The sequence below is a fragment of the Cricetulus griseus genome, chromosome 7 (assembly GCF_003668045.3).
Source record: "Cricetulus griseus strain 17A/GY chromosome 7, alternate assembly CriGri-PICRH-1.0, whole genome shotgun sequence".
Classification (NCBI taxonomy): Eukaryota; Metazoa; Chordata; class Mammalia; order Rodentia; family Cricetidae; genus Cricetulus; species Cricetulus griseus.
In genome coordinates, this window is record NC_048600.1 from 83,525,623 (window position 1) to 83,543,163 (window position 17,541).

At 50.7% G+C, this 17,541-nt stretch overlaps 2 protein-coding genes and 1 long non-coding RNA gene across 8 annotated transcripts in view; 1 reads left to right on the forward strand and 2 right to left on the reverse strand.

Annotated features, from left to right (window-relative positions):
• The window catches only part of Senp3 (SUMO specific peptidase 3), a 9,474-nt gene extending 7,287 nt beyond the window's left edge, over positions 1-2,187 (reverse strand). Inside the window, exons 1-2 of the mRNA XM_027427017.2 lie at positions 1,932-2,187; positions 400-1,116 (exon numbers count right to left, since the gene is read on the reverse strand). Of these exons, the coding sequence (XP_027282818.1) occupies positions 400-1,105 (706 nt within the window). The 5' untranslated portion in view covers positions 1,106-1,116; positions 1,932-2,187. The remainder of the gene's footprint in view (positions 1-399; positions 1,117-1,931) is intronic.
• Positions 1-11,980, forward strand: part of LOC118238292 — a 21,353-nt gene extending 9,373 nt beyond the window's left edge. The window contains exon 2 of the long non-coding RNA XR_004770762.1: positions 11,613-11,980. This is a non-coding gene — a long non-coding RNA (uncharacterized LOC118238292). The remainder of the gene's footprint in view (positions 1-11,612) is intronic.
• Positions 3,105-16,879, reverse strand: LOC100758527 (TNF superfamily member 12). 6 transcript variants are annotated; one of them, XM_035447693.1, is made up of 11 exons: positions 16,378-16,879; positions 16,174-16,224; positions 15,488-15,563; positions 14,293-14,346; positions 14,174-14,209; positions 5,223-5,320; positions 4,822-4,900; positions 4,637-4,684; positions 4,369-4,487; positions 4,002-4,140; positions 3,105-3,437 (listed from the first exon to the last, which is right to left on the reverse strand). In XM_035447693.1, exons 1-11 carry the CDS (start codon positions 16,534-16,536, stop codon positions 3,328-3,330), a joined length of 969 nt encoding a protein of 322 aa, XP_035303584.1. In that variant the 5' UTR covers positions 16,537-16,879; the 3' UTR covers positions 3,105-3,327. The 6 variants fall into 6 exon arrangements, with proteins under 6 accessions (XP_035303584.1, XP_035303585.1, XP_035303586.1 ...); XM_035447694.1 differs by having other exon boundaries at positions 16,174-16,221; positions 16,378-16,877; XM_035447695.1 differs by lacking the exon at positions 4,637-4,684.
• Positions 16,880-17,541: the final 662 nt, after the last annotated feature.

Here is a 17,541-nt window from a genome sequence, read left to right on the forward strand (position 1 = left end):
TAAGTAACCTGTGGAGATAGCGTAAGCCTTAACCTGAAAGGAAAGAGGCTTTGCAATGGCCAACACTGATTTCCCTAAATCATAGTCCCCTTTTGTTACCTGTACTGAAGACCATAGGACAGCTACTTAAGGATCTGTTTCCTATCCCTGTGTTTCAGGCATCATTCCTACTCAAATGAGATCCCCCACTCTCACAGCGTAGGAGCTTTCTTTACAGCCCAGGTGATGCCTTGATTCACTGTTCTCCTGTCTTAGCCTTCCAGGTGATAGGACTATAGGCGTGTGCCAGAACCAGGCCTTTCAAAATAATGCTTAGTGAGATGGTTTCACAGCTCAGCACAGCAACTAACTCCTGCTACCCCAGGCTTTTCACCTTTCCCATACCACTTCCCACCTTACCAGAGTCGGGATCCAGAGGAGACTTTGGGGTCCACCTTAGTCCATCTTCCTCCATGGGGGGCCCAGAGGGCACAGGTGGTGACCTTCTCATCCCGTCCTCAGCCATGAGAGCACCTAGCAGACCCAGCCGGGGAGGAGGTGGTCCCCGGGGGGAATCAAAACGACAGCAGGGTGATGGCACCTGTGGCGTTGCACCCCCTTCCTGGGGTGAGAGATGGTTCTTGGTGTGTGTGAGGTTCCGCCGCCGGCCTCGGTGGCGCCCCCAAAGCTTCCAGTGGAATGTCAACGAGGTGCTTTTTGAGTAGAGCAGCATCTGGAAGGCTCTCATGGCTCGGCGCCGGCGCTGTGAGCAGGATTTTCTATGAGAGGGTCGGAGAGGGCGAGAACGCTGGGAGGCCCCTAGCTGGCCCCATCTAGGGGGTAGTCTCCAAGCTGCTACTTCCTCCTCTTCATCTTCCTCCTCCTCCTCCTCCTCTTCCTCTTCTTCACTAGCTGAGGCATCAAAAGAAGGACGAGGGGCAGGGAGGCGTCTAGTTGGCACTGTGGTCCCTGACCCAGGATCCGGCCCAAAACCGCCACCTGACTTGAGCCGGGGCTTAGGGGGCAGAGGCCATCGAAGACGTTCTCGTCTGGGGTTTGAATAAGTGGTGCCGGGTCCCGGAGGCTCAGGCCCCCAAGACCCGGTCCCTTGTATAGTCTCTTTCATCTTCCAGTACCCTGTAAAACAAAAGCTTGAATATCACAATCAGAACATCCTACTCCTTCCTCCAAGATAACTGTTTCTCAGCATTTCCCTTCTGATTTCAGATACAAATAAAGAAAAACGTAAAAGCTCGTAACTTCGGCTCTTCCCAGCTAACCTGTTCCACAAGGAACCCTTCAGACTTTGTCATCATTTCTTCCCTTGCACAGGTAGAAGAGCAATGGAAAATGACAAAGTGGCAGGCCTTAGAGACTTTATTTCTAAACTCCTTGGGTGAAACTCAGTATTTCCAGGCTCAACTTTAATGCCACTATGGGTGTCCTTAGGATAAGTCTTAGGGCTACTTCGCTCAGGAAAATGGATCAGCACGGGAATTCTGATCTGGGTACCTGGGAAGACAACTTTCACCAGGAAAATTCTGTTCTCGAGCGGGAAGTTCCCTTTCCCCCTGGAATGTTTTGGGGGGAGGGGGACACATATGCTTAAGGTGTGGGGAAAGGTGCTGCCAGGGTTATAGCTCAGGAAATAGATAAGAGGGGAAGATTTTAAATAAAACTGGAAGCGGACCGAATCGGTGCTTAGCGACCGAATCAAGGAGATAGGGCAGAACTAAGCCGTAGGAGCCAGACAGACCAGCACCTACCTTCCCAGTCTTATCCCGGGAGACCTGAATGCTTTCCACCCCGGTATAGTTCTGAAACCTAGGGCGGCTCGGCACACACGGGTCTTAAGTTCCTTAAAGGGCCTCTTGGGCCCAGTTAGGTGCGAGCGAGGACCAGGAATGGAAGAGGCCACAGTAGGGCGGGGGGAGGGGAAGGGGCGTCCTCACCCGGAGCGGGGGAAGCCGGCCACACGGGCCCCAAGGCGGGTGTCTCCGCCTCAGGCTTTCCGGCTCATCTTTCGGACGGCGGCGACCCCGCCACTCCTGCTGTCTTCAGGTGGAGCCGTCTCAATTCACGATGCCAACGCTCTGGGCCGCGAGCCGTGCCGCCCCGCCGCGGCCGTCTCCAGCGCCGCTGAAGCAGCCACCTCCACCTCTACCACGGCCACCACCCCTCCTCCTCCTTCCCCTCCCGCGAGCCCCAGGCCCACCGCCGATGGCGGCGCAGAATTAATACGTCACACCCGGCGTGCGGCGCCGGCGCGGCCAGCTCGTGCCCAGTCCCGCCTACCTGAGAGCGCCGGGGCCACCGGACGGCCCCGCCCTCGAGCGCTACGCTGAGCCGAGCCTGCGCACAGTGGCCTGGCTGGCCGCGCGTGGCAGTCCTACCGCTCGCCCTTTTACGCCTGCGTGTCGCGTCCGGCCTCACGCTCTACGTCGTAACCACACGATGCTCCCTGTTCTGCCCTGAGCTGAGCATGGGGGTGATGCAGTGATCCCATAGCACTGCTAGGAAGTCAGGGGGCCTACAGGGGCTGGCCTGAGGCTTGGCAGTTGGGGAAATGGAGGCGGGATGGGGGTCGACATTCATTCTTTTTTTAACTTTAAGCAGGGCTTGATTAAGGCGCGAGACACGACCAGCTGCCAGGGCGTCCAGTACATACAAACTTCCCAGACACCAGTCCAATCTTTGAGGGTCTTTTGTTGCTTTGTTTGAGACAGGGTCTCAACCATGTAACCCTGGATGTCCAGGAGCTCGCTGCTTAGACCAAGCTGTCTGCCTCCCTAGGATCGGAATAAAGGCCTGAAGCTCCATGCCCAGTTTAGAAGTTTACCAGGGGAATGAGAAGCATGAGATGCATGCAGGTCGACGCACCATAAATACGTTTCTCTAGATAATAAGAACTCGGACACAACAAGTGAAAACAGGTTTCTTGTAAATTGAAGCAGAGGCGTGGCCAAGAGGCACGGGTTTCCCTAGCAGAGACGGTATTCTCTCCTCAAGCTGCCGCTAGGTGGTGGTGCTGTCGTGGATGCATTCTAGTGGACTCCGTCGAGTGGACAAGGCTTGGCACAGTCCACAAGAACCCTCTTAACACACACAACAAAAGAATCTGGAGCTGGGAGGGACATAAATGCAAAATCTTCTGCCGTTTTAATATCCTTTAAGTAAATCCCAGGGAGTGGGGGCGGGAAAGGCAAAGGGAGGAACAAGAGTCATGAATTCAAACCCAAGTAGAGCGGTTCTTGCCCATTTGCTTGTCCTTTGTCTAGCCAGTTCTCGCAGTCTCCAGTATAGACCCATACTGCTCTTCTCAGTTCAGAACCCCCTTTTATAGCACAGTCATAGTTTGACAAACCCCAGGAAGGTTCCGTGCGGAGAAAGGCTAAGTTTTGCATTTGCCCGTGGAATTTTGACAGTGAGAATATCCCCTTGATGTAAATGAAAGACACCTGAGAAAAAAATGAGAGACCAGATGCTCAGTGAAACACAGCCACACGAGTTCTCGAATACTTCACTCTGCCTACTCTAGCTCCTCCATTTTGATTTTATGTTTCCATTTTTTTTTGGCGGGGGGGGGGCATGCATGTGTGGAGATCAGAGGACAATTTATGAGAGAGTCAGTTACTTTCTTCTGCTATGTGGGTTCTAAGAAACTCGAGTGGTGAGGTGTGAGGGATCGAACAAGTAACTTTACTAAGTGAGCCATCTCACTGGTCATTTTAAAAAAAATTTTAGACAGCCTCACACTGTACTGTAGACTGGCCTTGAACTTTAGGCCAGCTTCCCACCTCAGTTTCCAAAGTGTTGTGATTATAGATATGAACCTTGAGGTTCATGGGCCGTACCTTTTCTCCCCATAAGGACCTAGGCATCCTGTTCTTTAATCTTTGGATTTGCCTCTACACCCAGGCTCCCAATACTCCACTGTAACTCCCCACACCAAGTCAGCTCTGCCTGAGTTGCTGTGACCTGCTCTGCCCACATCAACCCTCTACTGACCCCATAGTTCTCACCTGCACTGTAGCAGCTATTGTAGGCACGGTCAGGATCCGAGGGCATACTTCGGATACATCGGAATAGAGTCTCCTGGCTCCCTTGGCTTTCCCGAGAAACCACCTGACCCATGGTGAAAGTCACATCATGAAACAGGACCTGTGAGGGAGGGAGAAGATGCTGAAGAAAACCAGGAATGCAAGGTTCAATCCCAGGAGGCCTCAGGAGTCCTGGTATAGGAGCCAGGAAGTAAGGAAGGGTCTTGAGTTTGATATGAGCAGAGGGATCAAGGACTTATGGACTCCTCATTATGGAGTCCATAAGAAAAAAGAATGACAAGCCAGCCTCCATGCCCGTACTGTGGGCTCAGGGCTTGTCTGGGGTTACCTGGCTATATAGCAGATAAATTCCAGTGTCCCAGACTCGGACAACGTATCCTTGGGCCTCCAGGCCTCTCCCACGCCTGAGAGCTGGTTGCCACATCACCTCTGTCACATCAGAGTCCACTGGAGGTGAGGAGTGTGGTAGGTCAGCATTTCTTTGCACTCAGATACATGAGTTCCCCCTTTTCATTTCGAGGATTCTCTTGGTCCCAGCCCCACAGTTTCCTGGTTGGTGCCCCTCCCACAATGCCATTATTTAAAATCGTGCTCACCCTTGGAGGTAAAGTTAATGGGAACAAGATGCAGAACTGAGTGCTTCTCTAAGGAGAGAAGGAGGAAATAGCAGTGTTGGCCCCCAGAGTCCACCCTCCACCCTCATCTCAACTCTGGTCCACACTCCCCAGGCTTCTGGATCAGGATCACCTCCCACCCCTGCTGAACCCCAGGGCTCACTCACTCTTGCGCCTCTGGGTGAGCACTGCTCTCCTTCTCCTAGATTTCTCCCCATCCTCCCAGGCTTCCAGGACATCAGGGCTCTGCTCATAACAGAGGGTAGTTTGACTAAAGATGCAAGGGTCTCAAGACAGCCTTCATTTCCAGCCCTCCTCAACACCAGCAATAGCTCAGATTCCTGCACCACTTCTAGGCCCCTGGTGTGGGCACTGACTGCCTTTCCAGGGAGTTTTTGGTACAAGAAGCATTAATCTTTAACAGTTTATTTTCCTGGAATGGCCATTCCCTTGACTACCAAATCCAGGGTCTCCTCTTGCACCTACTTGAACTTTTGCAGACTGAGAGGCCCTGAGACCCCTCTGCCCTTTTTCCTTCACCTCTAGACTTCCATCTCCCCTTACTCACCTGGTCCCAGAGGCTCTGCCATGGAGATTCTCCACGCTTCTGGGAAGGCCCTCCACTCCGCTGCAGCCGGCTCACCTCCTTCCTCAGGCTTTGCAGTTCTGTTTGTTGGATCAGCAGTGCCACAGCACAAGTCACAGCCCCCAGAACCGCCCCCCAACTCAACCAAAGAGCAACCGAGAGAGCTGGATCTCGGACTGAGCCCCCCATGTTGCCTGGAGATGAGGCTGGCATGAGCTGGGGACGCCGCCAACAACTGTGGTCTCAGAAATGAGGTGGCCAGGAGGTAGGGAGGGTGGGAATACAGGCAAAGGCACAGAAGGAAAGAGCACAGTTACGCAAGGGAGAAATAAAAAGGAACTTGAGAATAAAAAGGAGAGAGGAAGAAAGCAAACTAGGGGTACTAATAGTACCCCTTAGCCCTCACTGTAGAGCTAGTGTCACCCTGTCACACACACACACACACCCCCAGCCTCAGGAGAATTTGGTGGCAATTATCTAGGAAGGACAGAGCAGCCTGTGACACCCAGAAGGAGCGGCCAGCATTCAGGAGCCCAGGGGCGGCCCCTGAGTTGGAGGAGGGAAGGTCGGTTGGTTATGGGGCATGGTGCCAGGAGCAGGGAAGGGGTATAAGCCAGGCAGCATTGAGGTTCAGAAGGGGAGTGTGGCAGACCCTCTGACTCGGGCATGGACAAGATCTCTGAGGAGGCTTGTTAGGGGTGACTGAAGGTGAAAAAAGGGGTTCAGGGGCCAGCAGGGAAGAGAACCAGGGACAAGAAACTGGCAGGGTGCTGGGGTTAAGGCTGGGCTGGGTGTGTTGGAACCAGGCCTGCACTGCTCCCTGTGCTGAACTTGGCAAGCTGGACTTCCTGTTTCCCAAGAAGAGTTCTTACATAAGGCTCTCTGGACAAAGACACAAAAGAAAAAGTCCCAAGACCCCCAGCCACTACAGCATGCCTCCCAAGACCCAAGGGCCCAGGCCCCTGTACCTGGCCCTTGCACTCCTTCCTATGGCTCTGAGCCCCTTTCTAAGCAGTTCCCACCCCATCTCCTAGCTAGGGCCTGTGCCAGCACCTGCTGAACTGCTGAATGGTCTAAGGCCAAGAGGAAGGGCCACTGCTCCTCCCAGTCAGGGATTCCCCCTGCAGGAGGAAGTCCGCCTGCTAGGGAAATGAGACTGCTTCTGCAGTACCTTGAGCAGAGAACCAGGTGTTTTTTTTTTTGTTGTTGTTGTTGTTTTTTTTTGTTTTTTGGTTTTTTTTTTGTTTTGTTTTCTGATACCTTTGTGATTTCTACTCAAAATTGCAGCGTGGAGAGCCAGGCAGTGGTGGCGCACACCTTTAATCCCAGCACTCGGGAGGCAGAAGCAGGCTGATCTCTGTGAGTTCAAGGCCAGCCTGGTCTACAAGAGTGAGTTCCAGGACAGCCTCCAAAACTACACAGAGAAACCCTGTCTCTAAAAACTAAAAGAAAAGAAAAACAAATAAAAAATTGCAGCTTGGAGGCCTTCAGGTCCTTGTTCCCCAATAATTAAACTTCCCACGACTTTCAGTTATTCTGGACCCCAAAGAAGAGAGAAGTCATGGTTCATTCTCTTTAATATCCATTTAACACTTTGTCACAATAAAAATAAAAATAGTATCTTTTCAAAATCCACAGGGATCCAGGGAGGAGCCTGTCTAAGGCTCTTACCCCTCACATTTGGGAATGTCTGGCCTAGTCCCAGGCTCTTTGACCTCCTGCCACCAGGTCCAGCCCATCTCAGTGCCTGATGCACACAGTCAGTAAACACAGTGTCCTGGGGGCTGGGGCCAGGGGAGTCAGGGATAAGTGGGGCTTTGGGAGCTAGTAAGTCGGACGGTTGGGGTGGGATGGGGTGCTGAAGAAGAACAGGGATATTTCTGTGGGAGGAAAAACACGTGAACAAGCCCCGGCTGCCTTTAGAGAGACAGGGCTGGAGCAAGCAGCAGCTCGGGATTGGGGGTCACGGTGCTCTGGGAGATGTTTGGGTCAAGTTTAGGGAGTCTGGGAAAGCAGGACCCCTCAGTGAACTTGAAAGAGTCCAAAGTAGGTAAGGAAGGGGGCAGCCTTAAGATGAGCCCAGGGGAGAGTACGGATCCGAAGGGAAGCCCCTGGCCGTAGGGGCAGCAGCCCGGACACCTGGCACAGGCGGAGCTGGGGTCCAGGGGAGCTTGCTGCTGTAGCCGAGAACTCCTCCAAGCAGCGCAAGGCCAGCACACCATCCACCAGCAAGTCCAGTTTCAGGTAGACGGCCTTCCCCTCATCAAAGTGCACCTGGGGTAGGAGGAGGACAGGCAGAGTCCAGGCCTAGGCCTGCCGCATCTGAAGTTCAAATTCCCTTAGAAATCCAGGCATCTCTTCCCTCATAAAACCCAAGAGTCCCCTCTCCCACGTATTATCTTGCCCTCCTTGCTATCTCCCAAGCCAAATACTTCTCCCCCCAGCCACTGCTCTGCCCATGGAGCCAGGCAGAGCTTACCTGACAGTAAAGGTAGTAGAGCCCAGCCCTGACGACTGTAAATTCCCCAATCTGGCGGTCATAGCGCAGAGGGCTGGAGCTGTTTATTTTGGCCTCTTCCCAGCCACTCACTGTCCCATCCACACCTGAATGGGAATGTTTATGGATAAGTAAAAGTCCCTTTACAAGACTCCCCCATTCTCCCCCAGAATCCATTGAGTTTATTTCTTTATTATTTATTTATGGGTTTTTGTTTGTTTGTTTGTTTGTTTGGTTTTTCAAGACAGGGTTTCTCTGTATAACAGTCCTGGAACTTGCTCTGTAGACCAAGCTAGCCTCAAACTCACTGAGATCCACCTACCTCTGTCTGCCTCCCAAGTGCTGGGATTAAAAGCATGTGCCACCACAGCCCCCCAAATACATTGAGTTTACATATATATATGAGATCCACCTCACCCAGAAGAGCTATCAATGGCTCAGAGTGTGGTAGGAGCCCTGGTCCCTATGAAGCCCATAGTGATAATAAGGTGTTATGTGATAAGATCTAACATATGTGACCAGAAAGTTTCAGGGCAAATTGTCACTGGGGATTGCTTCTGGAGAGATTAAAGAATAATTCTGAAGCAGAAGAGTTGGGGATTTTACATTTTACTTCATCTGTCATTATTATTTGTGTCCTGACTATATAATATATATATATATATATATATATATATATATATACACACATACATACATACATGCATTATTGGAGTCAATAAAAAGAAATGAGCTGGGTGATGGTGGCGCATGCCTTTAATCCCAGTACTCAGGAGGCAGAGGCAAGTTGGATCTCTGTAAGTTCAAGACCAGCCTGGTCTACAAGAGCTAGTTCCAGGACAGCCTCCAAAGCCACAGAGAAACCTTGTCTCAAAAAACAAAAAAAAAAAAAAAAAAAAAAAAAAAAAAGAAAGAAGAAGAAAGAAATGAGTGACGAGACACAGACTCATGGGTTATGAATTTAAAATTTCTTATGCAAACAAGAAAATAAGCCAGGTAGTGGCGGCACATGCTTTTAATTCCAGCACTCAGGAGGCAAATGCAGACAGATCTCTGTGAGTTCAAGGTCAACCTGCTCTACAGAGTGAGTTCCAGGACAACCGGGGCTACTCACAGAACCTCTGTCTCAAACAAAACAAACAAACAAACAAGAAAAGAATAAAGTGACATTTAATGCCCATTACCTGATGGATAGATGAACAAACATGGTATTCTTTTTTGTTGTTGTTGTTTGCTTTTTGTTTTTCTAGACAGAGTTTCTCTGTATTGTTTTGGAGCCTGTCCTGGAACTGGCTCAGGCTGCCCTTTAACTCACAGAGATTCACCTGCCTCTGCCACCCCAGTGCTGGGATTAAAGGCGTGTGCCACCAATGTCCGGCAAATGTGGTATTCTTACACATTGAGTTAAAAGTATTAAAAGGGATAAAGAACAGTTGTTTTGCGCTCATGTGGACGAACCTTGAAAACAGTATGTTAACTGAAAGAACCACGTATTGCATGCTGCCATGCATCCCGTATTGCATGCTCCCATGAATCCCACATTGTATGCGGCCATGCATCCCGTATTGCATGCTCCCGTGCATAGGAAAGGCCTAGAACTGGCAGTCTATAGAGACAGAAAGTGGGTTACTGATTGCTTGGGGCTAGCCATGATGGGAATATGAGGTGATAGCTAAAGGATACATGGCTTTTTCTTTTTCTTTTTTAATCACTACTATTATTTTTTGAGAGAGGGTGTCATGTAGCTAACGCTGGCCTCAAACTTGTGATGAAGTTGGATGATCTTGGATTCCTCATACTCTTCCTCCTACCTCCCAAGTGCTGGGGTTGTAGGTATGTGTCACTTTACCAGACCTGGGCTTTCGGGTTTTTGTTTCGTGGCAGGGTCTCTCTGTATAGTCCTGGCTGTACTGGTTGCCCACTAAATAGATCAGACTGGCCTCTAACTCAAAGAGACCAGCCTGCGCCTGCTTCTGCCTCCTAAGTGCTGAGATTAAAGGCCTGAGTCCTGGCTTGTGGTGATTAACGGATTGCACCTTAGGTTGTAGTTTAGTCTAATCACAGTAGCCAAAGTTTCAACAGAGCACTCAGTTGTACAGATGGGCAGACTGCACGGAGTGTGAAATCTATCTCAATAAAGCTCTCATCAGAAACTATACCATAGAAAGGGCTGGGGATATAGCTCAGTGGTAAAGCTCTTAGCTAGCATGTCTAGGGCTCTAAATTCTGTCACCACAAAGTGAACAAAAAGAAGTCCCCACAGCTAGAGTAGTTTGAAAACTGCAAAGGAAAGCCAGGCATGGTAGCACATGCCATTAATTCTAGCACTTGGGAGGCAGAGGCAGACAGATCTCTGTGAGTCCGAGGCCAGCCTGGTCTACAGAGTGAGTTCCAGGACAGCAAAGACTACATGGAGAAACCCTATCTAGGAAAACACAAACAAAAAGCAAATTGAAGAAGAAGTAGTGGCCACAGAGCCCGGTGTCCATGGCTTCCCAGACCCCACCTCCGAGGCTCTCTACCTCTCCAATCTCACTGACTCCCCACCACAACACTCTTGCCCGCCCACACGCATCCTGGCCTTCTTCCTGTCTCCTGCTATTCATCAAGTTCCTTCTCCCTCTGGGGTTTTATAAGGTTCTTCCCAGGACTCCTTCCTGACAGCCACCTTCTAGCTTCTCCTGTGGTACTGGTGGGATCTATAATTCAGGCATTTGGGAGATTGACAAAAAAAAAAAAAAAAAGTTCCAGAGTTCAAAGCCAGCCTGGGCTACAAACTGAGACCTTGTCTCAAAACAAAGCTGGGAAGACAGGAGTGGGGTGACAGGGCTGACAGCTCTCATCCTTCAAATCTGTAAGCTTCCTGGGTCTCAGGAACCCTGATACTCAGTCACCTTTCCCAGTCCTGCTCCTTGGCTCTATTCCTGTCACTGTGTTTTACCATTTGGTTAAGAAGGGTCTCACTCAGTCAGGTGTTGGTAGCGCATACCTTTAATCCCAGCACTGGGGAGGCAGAGGCAGGCAGATCTCTGTGAGTTCAAGACCAGCCTGGTCTACAAGAGCTAGTTCCAGGACAGCCTCCAAAGTCACAGAGAAACCCTGTCTCGAAAAAAACAAAACAAAACAAAAAAAAAAAAAAAAAAAAAAAAAAAAAAAAAAGGAGAAGAAGAAGGGTCTCACTCTGTAGCCCTGGCTGTCTAGTAGTTAGAGTGCACTACATGAACTTGTGATCCTCCCCGCCTCATCCTTCAAGGTGCTGGAATCACAGTATTTACCACTCTGCCTGGCTTTCTTGTTCCTCTTTCAAGTAAACAGTGATTCTCTGGGTTACGGTGTAGCTCCAGAGTAGAGCACTTGTCTAGCCAGTGTAGAGCCCTAGGTTTGCTCTCCTCGACTCCTCCACCGACCGAATTGGAAAAAAAGCGGGGAGGGTGTAATTCTTTCTGGGCATTGTCACCTGAGTTAGCACAGAGTGTGTCCTTTAAGTCTAGCCCTGACAGCTCCCCCAGCCCTCCTTTACCCAGACAGAACCACTCTCTTCACCCAGAGGGTGAATGAAGGCTCACTTACTCCACTGTCTCTATCCATGTGTGGCTCATGGGTCCACCAGTCTGTCCCATATCCATTTGATCAGTGATCATTCCTGCTCCTGAACAGCCCTGCCCAACCCTCCCTCCTCTCCTAACTCTGGTCTCCTTGGGACTCCTCAGTGGAATTCCTGTTTCCAATCTTGCCTCTTCCCGTTTATTTCCTAAAGGCTCCGAGTCGCTATTTCCAAACTGCAGGCCTGGGTCACTGAAGATCAGTCCCCGTTTTCTCTTTGTGACTTGCAGTATGCTTCTGCAATCTTAGACCCCACTCTATTTCTCTTTCAGGCATGTCCAACCTGCAGCACTCACGGGGAGCCCATGTATCCCAAAGGAGCTATGACATATGGCCCAGTATCTCTGCAAGAGGACATCACCAAGTGCCAGTTCCAGAGACTGGCTGCCCCACGTTTACAGAGGACTTTCTACCTCAGCCTCACTGAAAGTCTCATACCTTCCAGCCTCATCAGACGCTTGGAAAAGCCTGGCCTTGCATGGTTCCTGACCCACCATACAATTAGGCCTCAAGGCCTAGTAAGGCCTCAATGCTACTACAAGGGGGAATGAGTCCCTGACTCGACTGTAAAACTGTCTTCCCATGATCTTGGGCTACTTTCCTGACATCCAGCACTGTGATTACACATTTATAGACTGTCTGCTCTTCCTCTGTAGTGGATCTTTAAGCAAAGTGTGTGAGTGTGACTGACTGTGGTCTGGTCCCTGGTCCCTGGTAAATAGCAGGTTCCTGATACATGTGTGTTGAGTTAATGAATTGATGACTGGGAAAGGGGCCCAAATAAATGATCTCTACTAAGGGGAAGAGAGCTGGTCTGGAAAGGGGAGGGAAGAAAGAGCAGGCATACTGGGTGCAGACAAGCTGAGGGCAAGTCTGGTTGTGGCCAAAGGGCATGGTATACCTGGGAATGTGAATGGTTCCAAGGTCACTCACCTCAGCACCACAACCCCTCAAAGGGTGTCTAATGCTACTTGGCAACCCACTTGCTCCTACCAAGTGCTGGACTTTGTAGCTTTCCTCGACCTCATGCTCCTATGTCCCTAATTCTCCAGAGGACCTAGCCATTCTTAGGTCAGGGCTCCCCCATGTCCCCCTACAAAACCTACAAGCCCCTCTTCTCAGGTGTTCCTTTGGCAGGCACCTTTATGATGTAAGTGTACCCTCTCTTCCTTCTAGAAACATCCCTTCCACCTTCTTGGGCTCTGGCCTGTGGGTAGGTTCATCCATGCCCCAACAAGCATGCTTCTTGAGAAGGCTGTGTTAAGCACCTAAGCCTGTCCTAGCTGGCTTTGAATCCAGCCTCTACCACTGAGGACTGCCGTGATCTCACAGCTGAGTAACCCTCATTCTCTACGTGGAGGTAACTGGGATCTCTTTCTGCTGTGGACTCTGTGGGGATCTGATAAGTGTAAATGCCCAGGAGCTAGGCCCTTGTGGCAGCTACCCCGAAGCTCTAGGGTGAGTATAGTTTCATTACAGGGCGGGTTTTCCTTGGCCTACATCCCGATGTACCTGCCACCATCTGTCTCCCTCTTGTCACTGGCCCTTTTTCTTGTTTCCTGCCCTCAGCAGACACTACTATCCCAGTCACAATGCTGAAGCCACCCATTAAGGTCATCAATTGCCGCTGCGTCACCAAGCCCAGTAGTCACATCTCTGTCCTCATCGCACGTGACCTCCAGCTGCTTCAGACAGCCACATCCTCCTGCCTCTTGTCCTCTGATCTCTCAGGACACCGCCCCGCCTGAGGTTCTTCCTTTCCCATCTCCTCAGCTGGCTTCCCCTTCTGCTCAGCTTCGTGGGGTATTTCTTTCTCTCCCCTGGTGTCTCAGCTCATCCTGTAGCTTTAAATAACAACCCCATGACCATTTCTCACCTAGCCTGGGCCAGTCCAGCCACCCACTGGTGAAATTTTTTTTACTAACCATTGGCTCTCCACTTGGTCATTTTTAGACTTACAACCTGTTTTTTTTTCCCTCCTGGACAATCCAGTCTTATGAAATGACACTGTCATTCTCAGTGATATTCGAGCCAGGTGTTAAGGCACAAGCCTGTATTTCCAGCCACTAAGGAGACTGAGGCAAGAGTATCACTTTTTTTTCTCTCTCTTTTTTTTTAATCGAACCCACAAGCAAGTCCTGAATCTTCAAGCTGAATCTCCAGGTTTCCCCTTCTCTACTACTAATGACCTAGTCTGAGCCACCCTCATGTCTTGTCTCTAGACCTGCTCAGTGGAAGGATGTTCCAAGTGAGGAAACAGTATGTTCAAAGTCCAGAAGAGGCATACTTGGGCACAGGAGTGTCAGCCCCACAAGCAAGTGCCAGGAAGTGAGGTTGAGGTCATAACATGGAGAGACTGGAAGCTAAGCAGAAAAGCAATGGGACAGTGGGCTGTACATTTAGGAGGGCTTAGCTTGGCAACACAGGCTGAACAAAGTGGGGACTAAAGGAGATTGAGGATGAGGAAGGGGCAGAGCTGAGTTTGGGGTTCTAAGGTGGTGGATAGAGATGGGCAAAGACTAGAAACATCTGGGGAAATGGTCACACAGCAGGAAAAACCACCGAATACAGAGGAAAAAGAAAAGGATCATGGGGGCTTCTTTGAGAAGCCTGAGGAAAGGAGGAGAAAGCTGGGGCCATTGGTTTGGGAAGGGGCTAGCCTGGGTTCTGAGAGGGCCAGGGTCACAGACAGAACTTGGAGGATTCTCATAAACTGGCTTCTGAGGGTCCTAGGCTGGACACAGGGAGGAAGAAGTTTGGGGGCCCCTTTTCTGGGTGGGAAATCTGCTCTGAGGGGCCAAGGGAAAGCTCAGAGGCGGGGATGGGGTCTCACCTGCCTGTGCTCCCTCCTGTCCTGGCCGTGGATGAACTGTAAGACACAGGAAGGGGCTGGTGAGACTTGTCCTGCCCCTCTGCCACCTCCCCTCCTTTCATAAAGGGTTTCCTACCTACCTTCATAATGGGCTGCGATAGCTCTTCGAGCTCGCACTTTCCGGCCCTTAGGAGCTAAGAATGAAGCAAAGACAGATTAGCAGAGAGACTGCTCTGGAGACCCAGGAGCCAGCCCCTAGCCTCTCTCCCTGCTCAAGACTCTGGCAGCCTTAGTGTTATTCAGACTCGAAGCCATCATACATCCAGCCTCATCTTCCTTCATAAACAGTGGCACCCTAATTTATCATCCAAATTGGGGTACTTGTGAGAGCAAAAGCTGGCTTTAATGAATAATCACACTGGGGTAGGGGTGCAGCAGCTTAGTGGTGGGGTGCTTGCCCAGTACACACGAGGCTCTGGGTTGTATCTCTACTACCACACAGACACACAGAGAGGCACACACACACACACAGAGACAGGCACACACACACACAGACATATACACACACATGCAGACACACAGAAAGACATACATACATAGATACACACACACAGACAGAGACACACATAGACACATATGCACAGAGACACACATACACAGACATACATACACACAGATACACAGGCACAGACACATACATACACACAAACACATACATACACCCCATGCTGAGGTATTGGGCCAGGACAATTTGATCCATCCAAACATGGATATATGGGAATGTACCATTGGGTCATAGAAGTCTTTGCTTATGGCTCCCAGGCCTCAGACTCCTCTGCCTTGTCCTTAGGAGGGCTTCCGGAGTCTTTTAGACTGCTGGCCACTGTGGTAATGTCCATAGAAAGCAGGTGTATATGACAAAGAGGTTGGGAAGGCAGAACTAAAATGCCTAGACTCCATTCTCAACCATTTAGCTGCAGGACTCTGTGTCTCCTTTATGCTCCCTGCCTCAGTTTCTCTATGAAAATAAAAGTTTTAGCCGGGCAGTGGTGGCACACACTTTTAGTTCCAGCACTGGGGAGGCAGAGGCAGGTGGATCTCAGTGAGTTCAAGGCCAGCCTGGTGTACAAAGCAAGTTCCAGGACAGCCAGGACTCTTACACAGAGAAACCCTGTCTCAAAAAAAAAAAAAAAAAAAAAAAAAAAAAAACAAGAACGAAAAGATAGTTTTACTCTGCTCATTTCATAGCCTGTTGGGGAGAACAAAGCAGTAAATGACCCAGTGACTGGCCAATTTTGTCATTCTCAAAACTGGGAAGGAAGGATGGATGCTCACCACTTCTTCGAGGCCGGACTAGTCGTTCCAAGAAAGGCACCCCGTCCTGGCTTCCCTCTGTCTGGGGATTCAGTTCCTAGGAATTAAGGGCAGGGCACAAACAGGACCTCCTAAAGACAAAAGCTTTAGGGTCTGTCAGAACCATTAGCAGTAACAGACACAAATCCTATGGGTTGGCTAAACCTGGGGAGTGAGGCTGGGTTCTCATGCCTTTTGAGAGACCAGACAGACTTTTAATGCCTTCAGACCCAATCAACAGACAGCCTGCACCACCCTACTACTAAACACACACACACACACACACACACACACACACACACACACACACACACACACACACGCAGAGGTGGGGCAGACAGACAGCGTGTACACATACATAGGTGATACATACAGCCTGTCTGATGTCAGGCTCAGATTAATCACTCTCACTCACTCATAGCCAATCAGCACTTCCCACTCAGGTAGCACAACTCTTACTTTGTGGTAAGAGCTACCTCCTTACACCTAGATCACCCTCTCACACACAGACATACCCACGTGGGCTGATTCACTCGGTTGTAAACTAGTGCATGCACACACAGCTGAATACACACACTGCACACACATCTGTCACAGCCAGCCAAAGCCTCAGCTCGGGCACATTTTTCCATGCTGGCATCCTGCACACAGCATCCACACCTACTCACAGGGGGCTCCTGGTGGTCCTCTGCTGTCAGCTCCTCCTGAGAAGGCTCCTGCTGGGAAGGAGGCAGAGGTCACCCTGTCCTCTTGACATCTTATCCTCCACCCCTTCTCCGATCCCCTGGCCCTCTGCCCTCCCGGCCCCCGGTCTGCTTTTCTGAACTTTCTGCACCTCATATGCCCAGAGAGGGGTATGCTGAGGGCCTCACCTGGGCAGACAGCGTTGCCCAACTCCCCAGGCTGACCACGACCAGCAGGAGGCCAAGGCAGGCCAGCGCCAGGCCCAGGCTCAGCACCAGCGGGGCCAGCAGGGCGGTGCCCGGCTCCCCCCGGCGCCCCCTCCGCCTCTGGCTCCGACGGGCGGCCATGGGGGCGGGGGGCTGTGCCTGCCTCACCGCCCCCCCATCCCGGGACCCAAGGGATGGGGAGGGGGAGCTGGTGGGCGGATCGGGCCAGGGGAGAGGGAGGGGCCAGGGAAGCGGGCCGGAGGGGGGCGGACGAGGACAGGAAGCCGGACACTGTTTGTGTGATTAAACTCCAGCCTCCCCGGAGTGCAGTGCAAGAAGCAAGAGGCGTCCAGAGCCCGGGCGTGTGCAAGCCGGCGACCGCAGTGGCACCCCAGGCCTAGGCCTCAGAGCTGGAGAAAAGCAGAAGTGGACGAGCATCCACCCAGGCCTGTGTGCCAGGGATGGGCACGGGGCTCTGGACCCAGGAACCCGCCCCAGAGTTCTGGGCCCTCCCACAGCAAACGTTAATCAAAAGGATGCCCCCAGTGAGCTTGCCTACGGGCCGATCTGATGGAGGCATTTTCTCAGTTGAAATTCCCTCTTCCAGATGACTCTTAACTTGTATCAAGTTAACAAATAGAACCGGCATAGGTTCACTAAAAAGGAGATTTTTCAGATCATCTTTTGAAGTGAGGAACCCCCAACACTTCTCGGTGTCTAACACCTTTTATTTCTTTCTTAGTTTTGTTTAGTGTTGATGGAACACTTCACCAGTATCTCTGTCATCGTTTCTTTGTACATCCCAGTTTTCCCATGTGTGCTGGTGGAGCGGGCACGTTTTCTTTTTTTTTAAGATTTTATTTATTTATACAACATTCTGCTTCCATGTATATCTGCACACCAGAAGAGGGCACCTCATTAGGGATGATGGTTGTGAGCCACCATATGGTTGCTGGGAATTGAACTCAGGACCTCTGGAAGAGCAGTCAGCACTCTTAACCTCTGAGCCATCTCTCCAGCCCGTGAGCACGTTTTCTTACAGCTTCTATGATATATGTGGCAATGTGACCATTGGCTATCTCCCAAAATACTTTACCAAAATATTATATATTTTTCTTTTAAAAAAAGATTTACTTTTTTATTTTT

Bases quoted from the DNA above. Each gene is read 5' to 3' on its own strand.
- LOC100758527 (XM_035447693.1), bottom strand. From the start codon at position 16,536: ATGGCCGCCCGTCGGAGCCAGAGGCGGAGGGGGCGCCGGGGGGAGCCG. The intron at 4,685-4,821 runs GTGAGTGAGCCC...TTCTCTCCTTAG, and splicing joins GCTCACCCAGAGGCGCAAGA to AGAAGCACTCAGTTCTGCAT. The intron at 4,488-4,636 runs GTGAGCACGATT...CCTCACCTCCAG, and splicing joins CATTAACTTTACCTCCAAGG to TGGACTCTGATGTGACAGAG.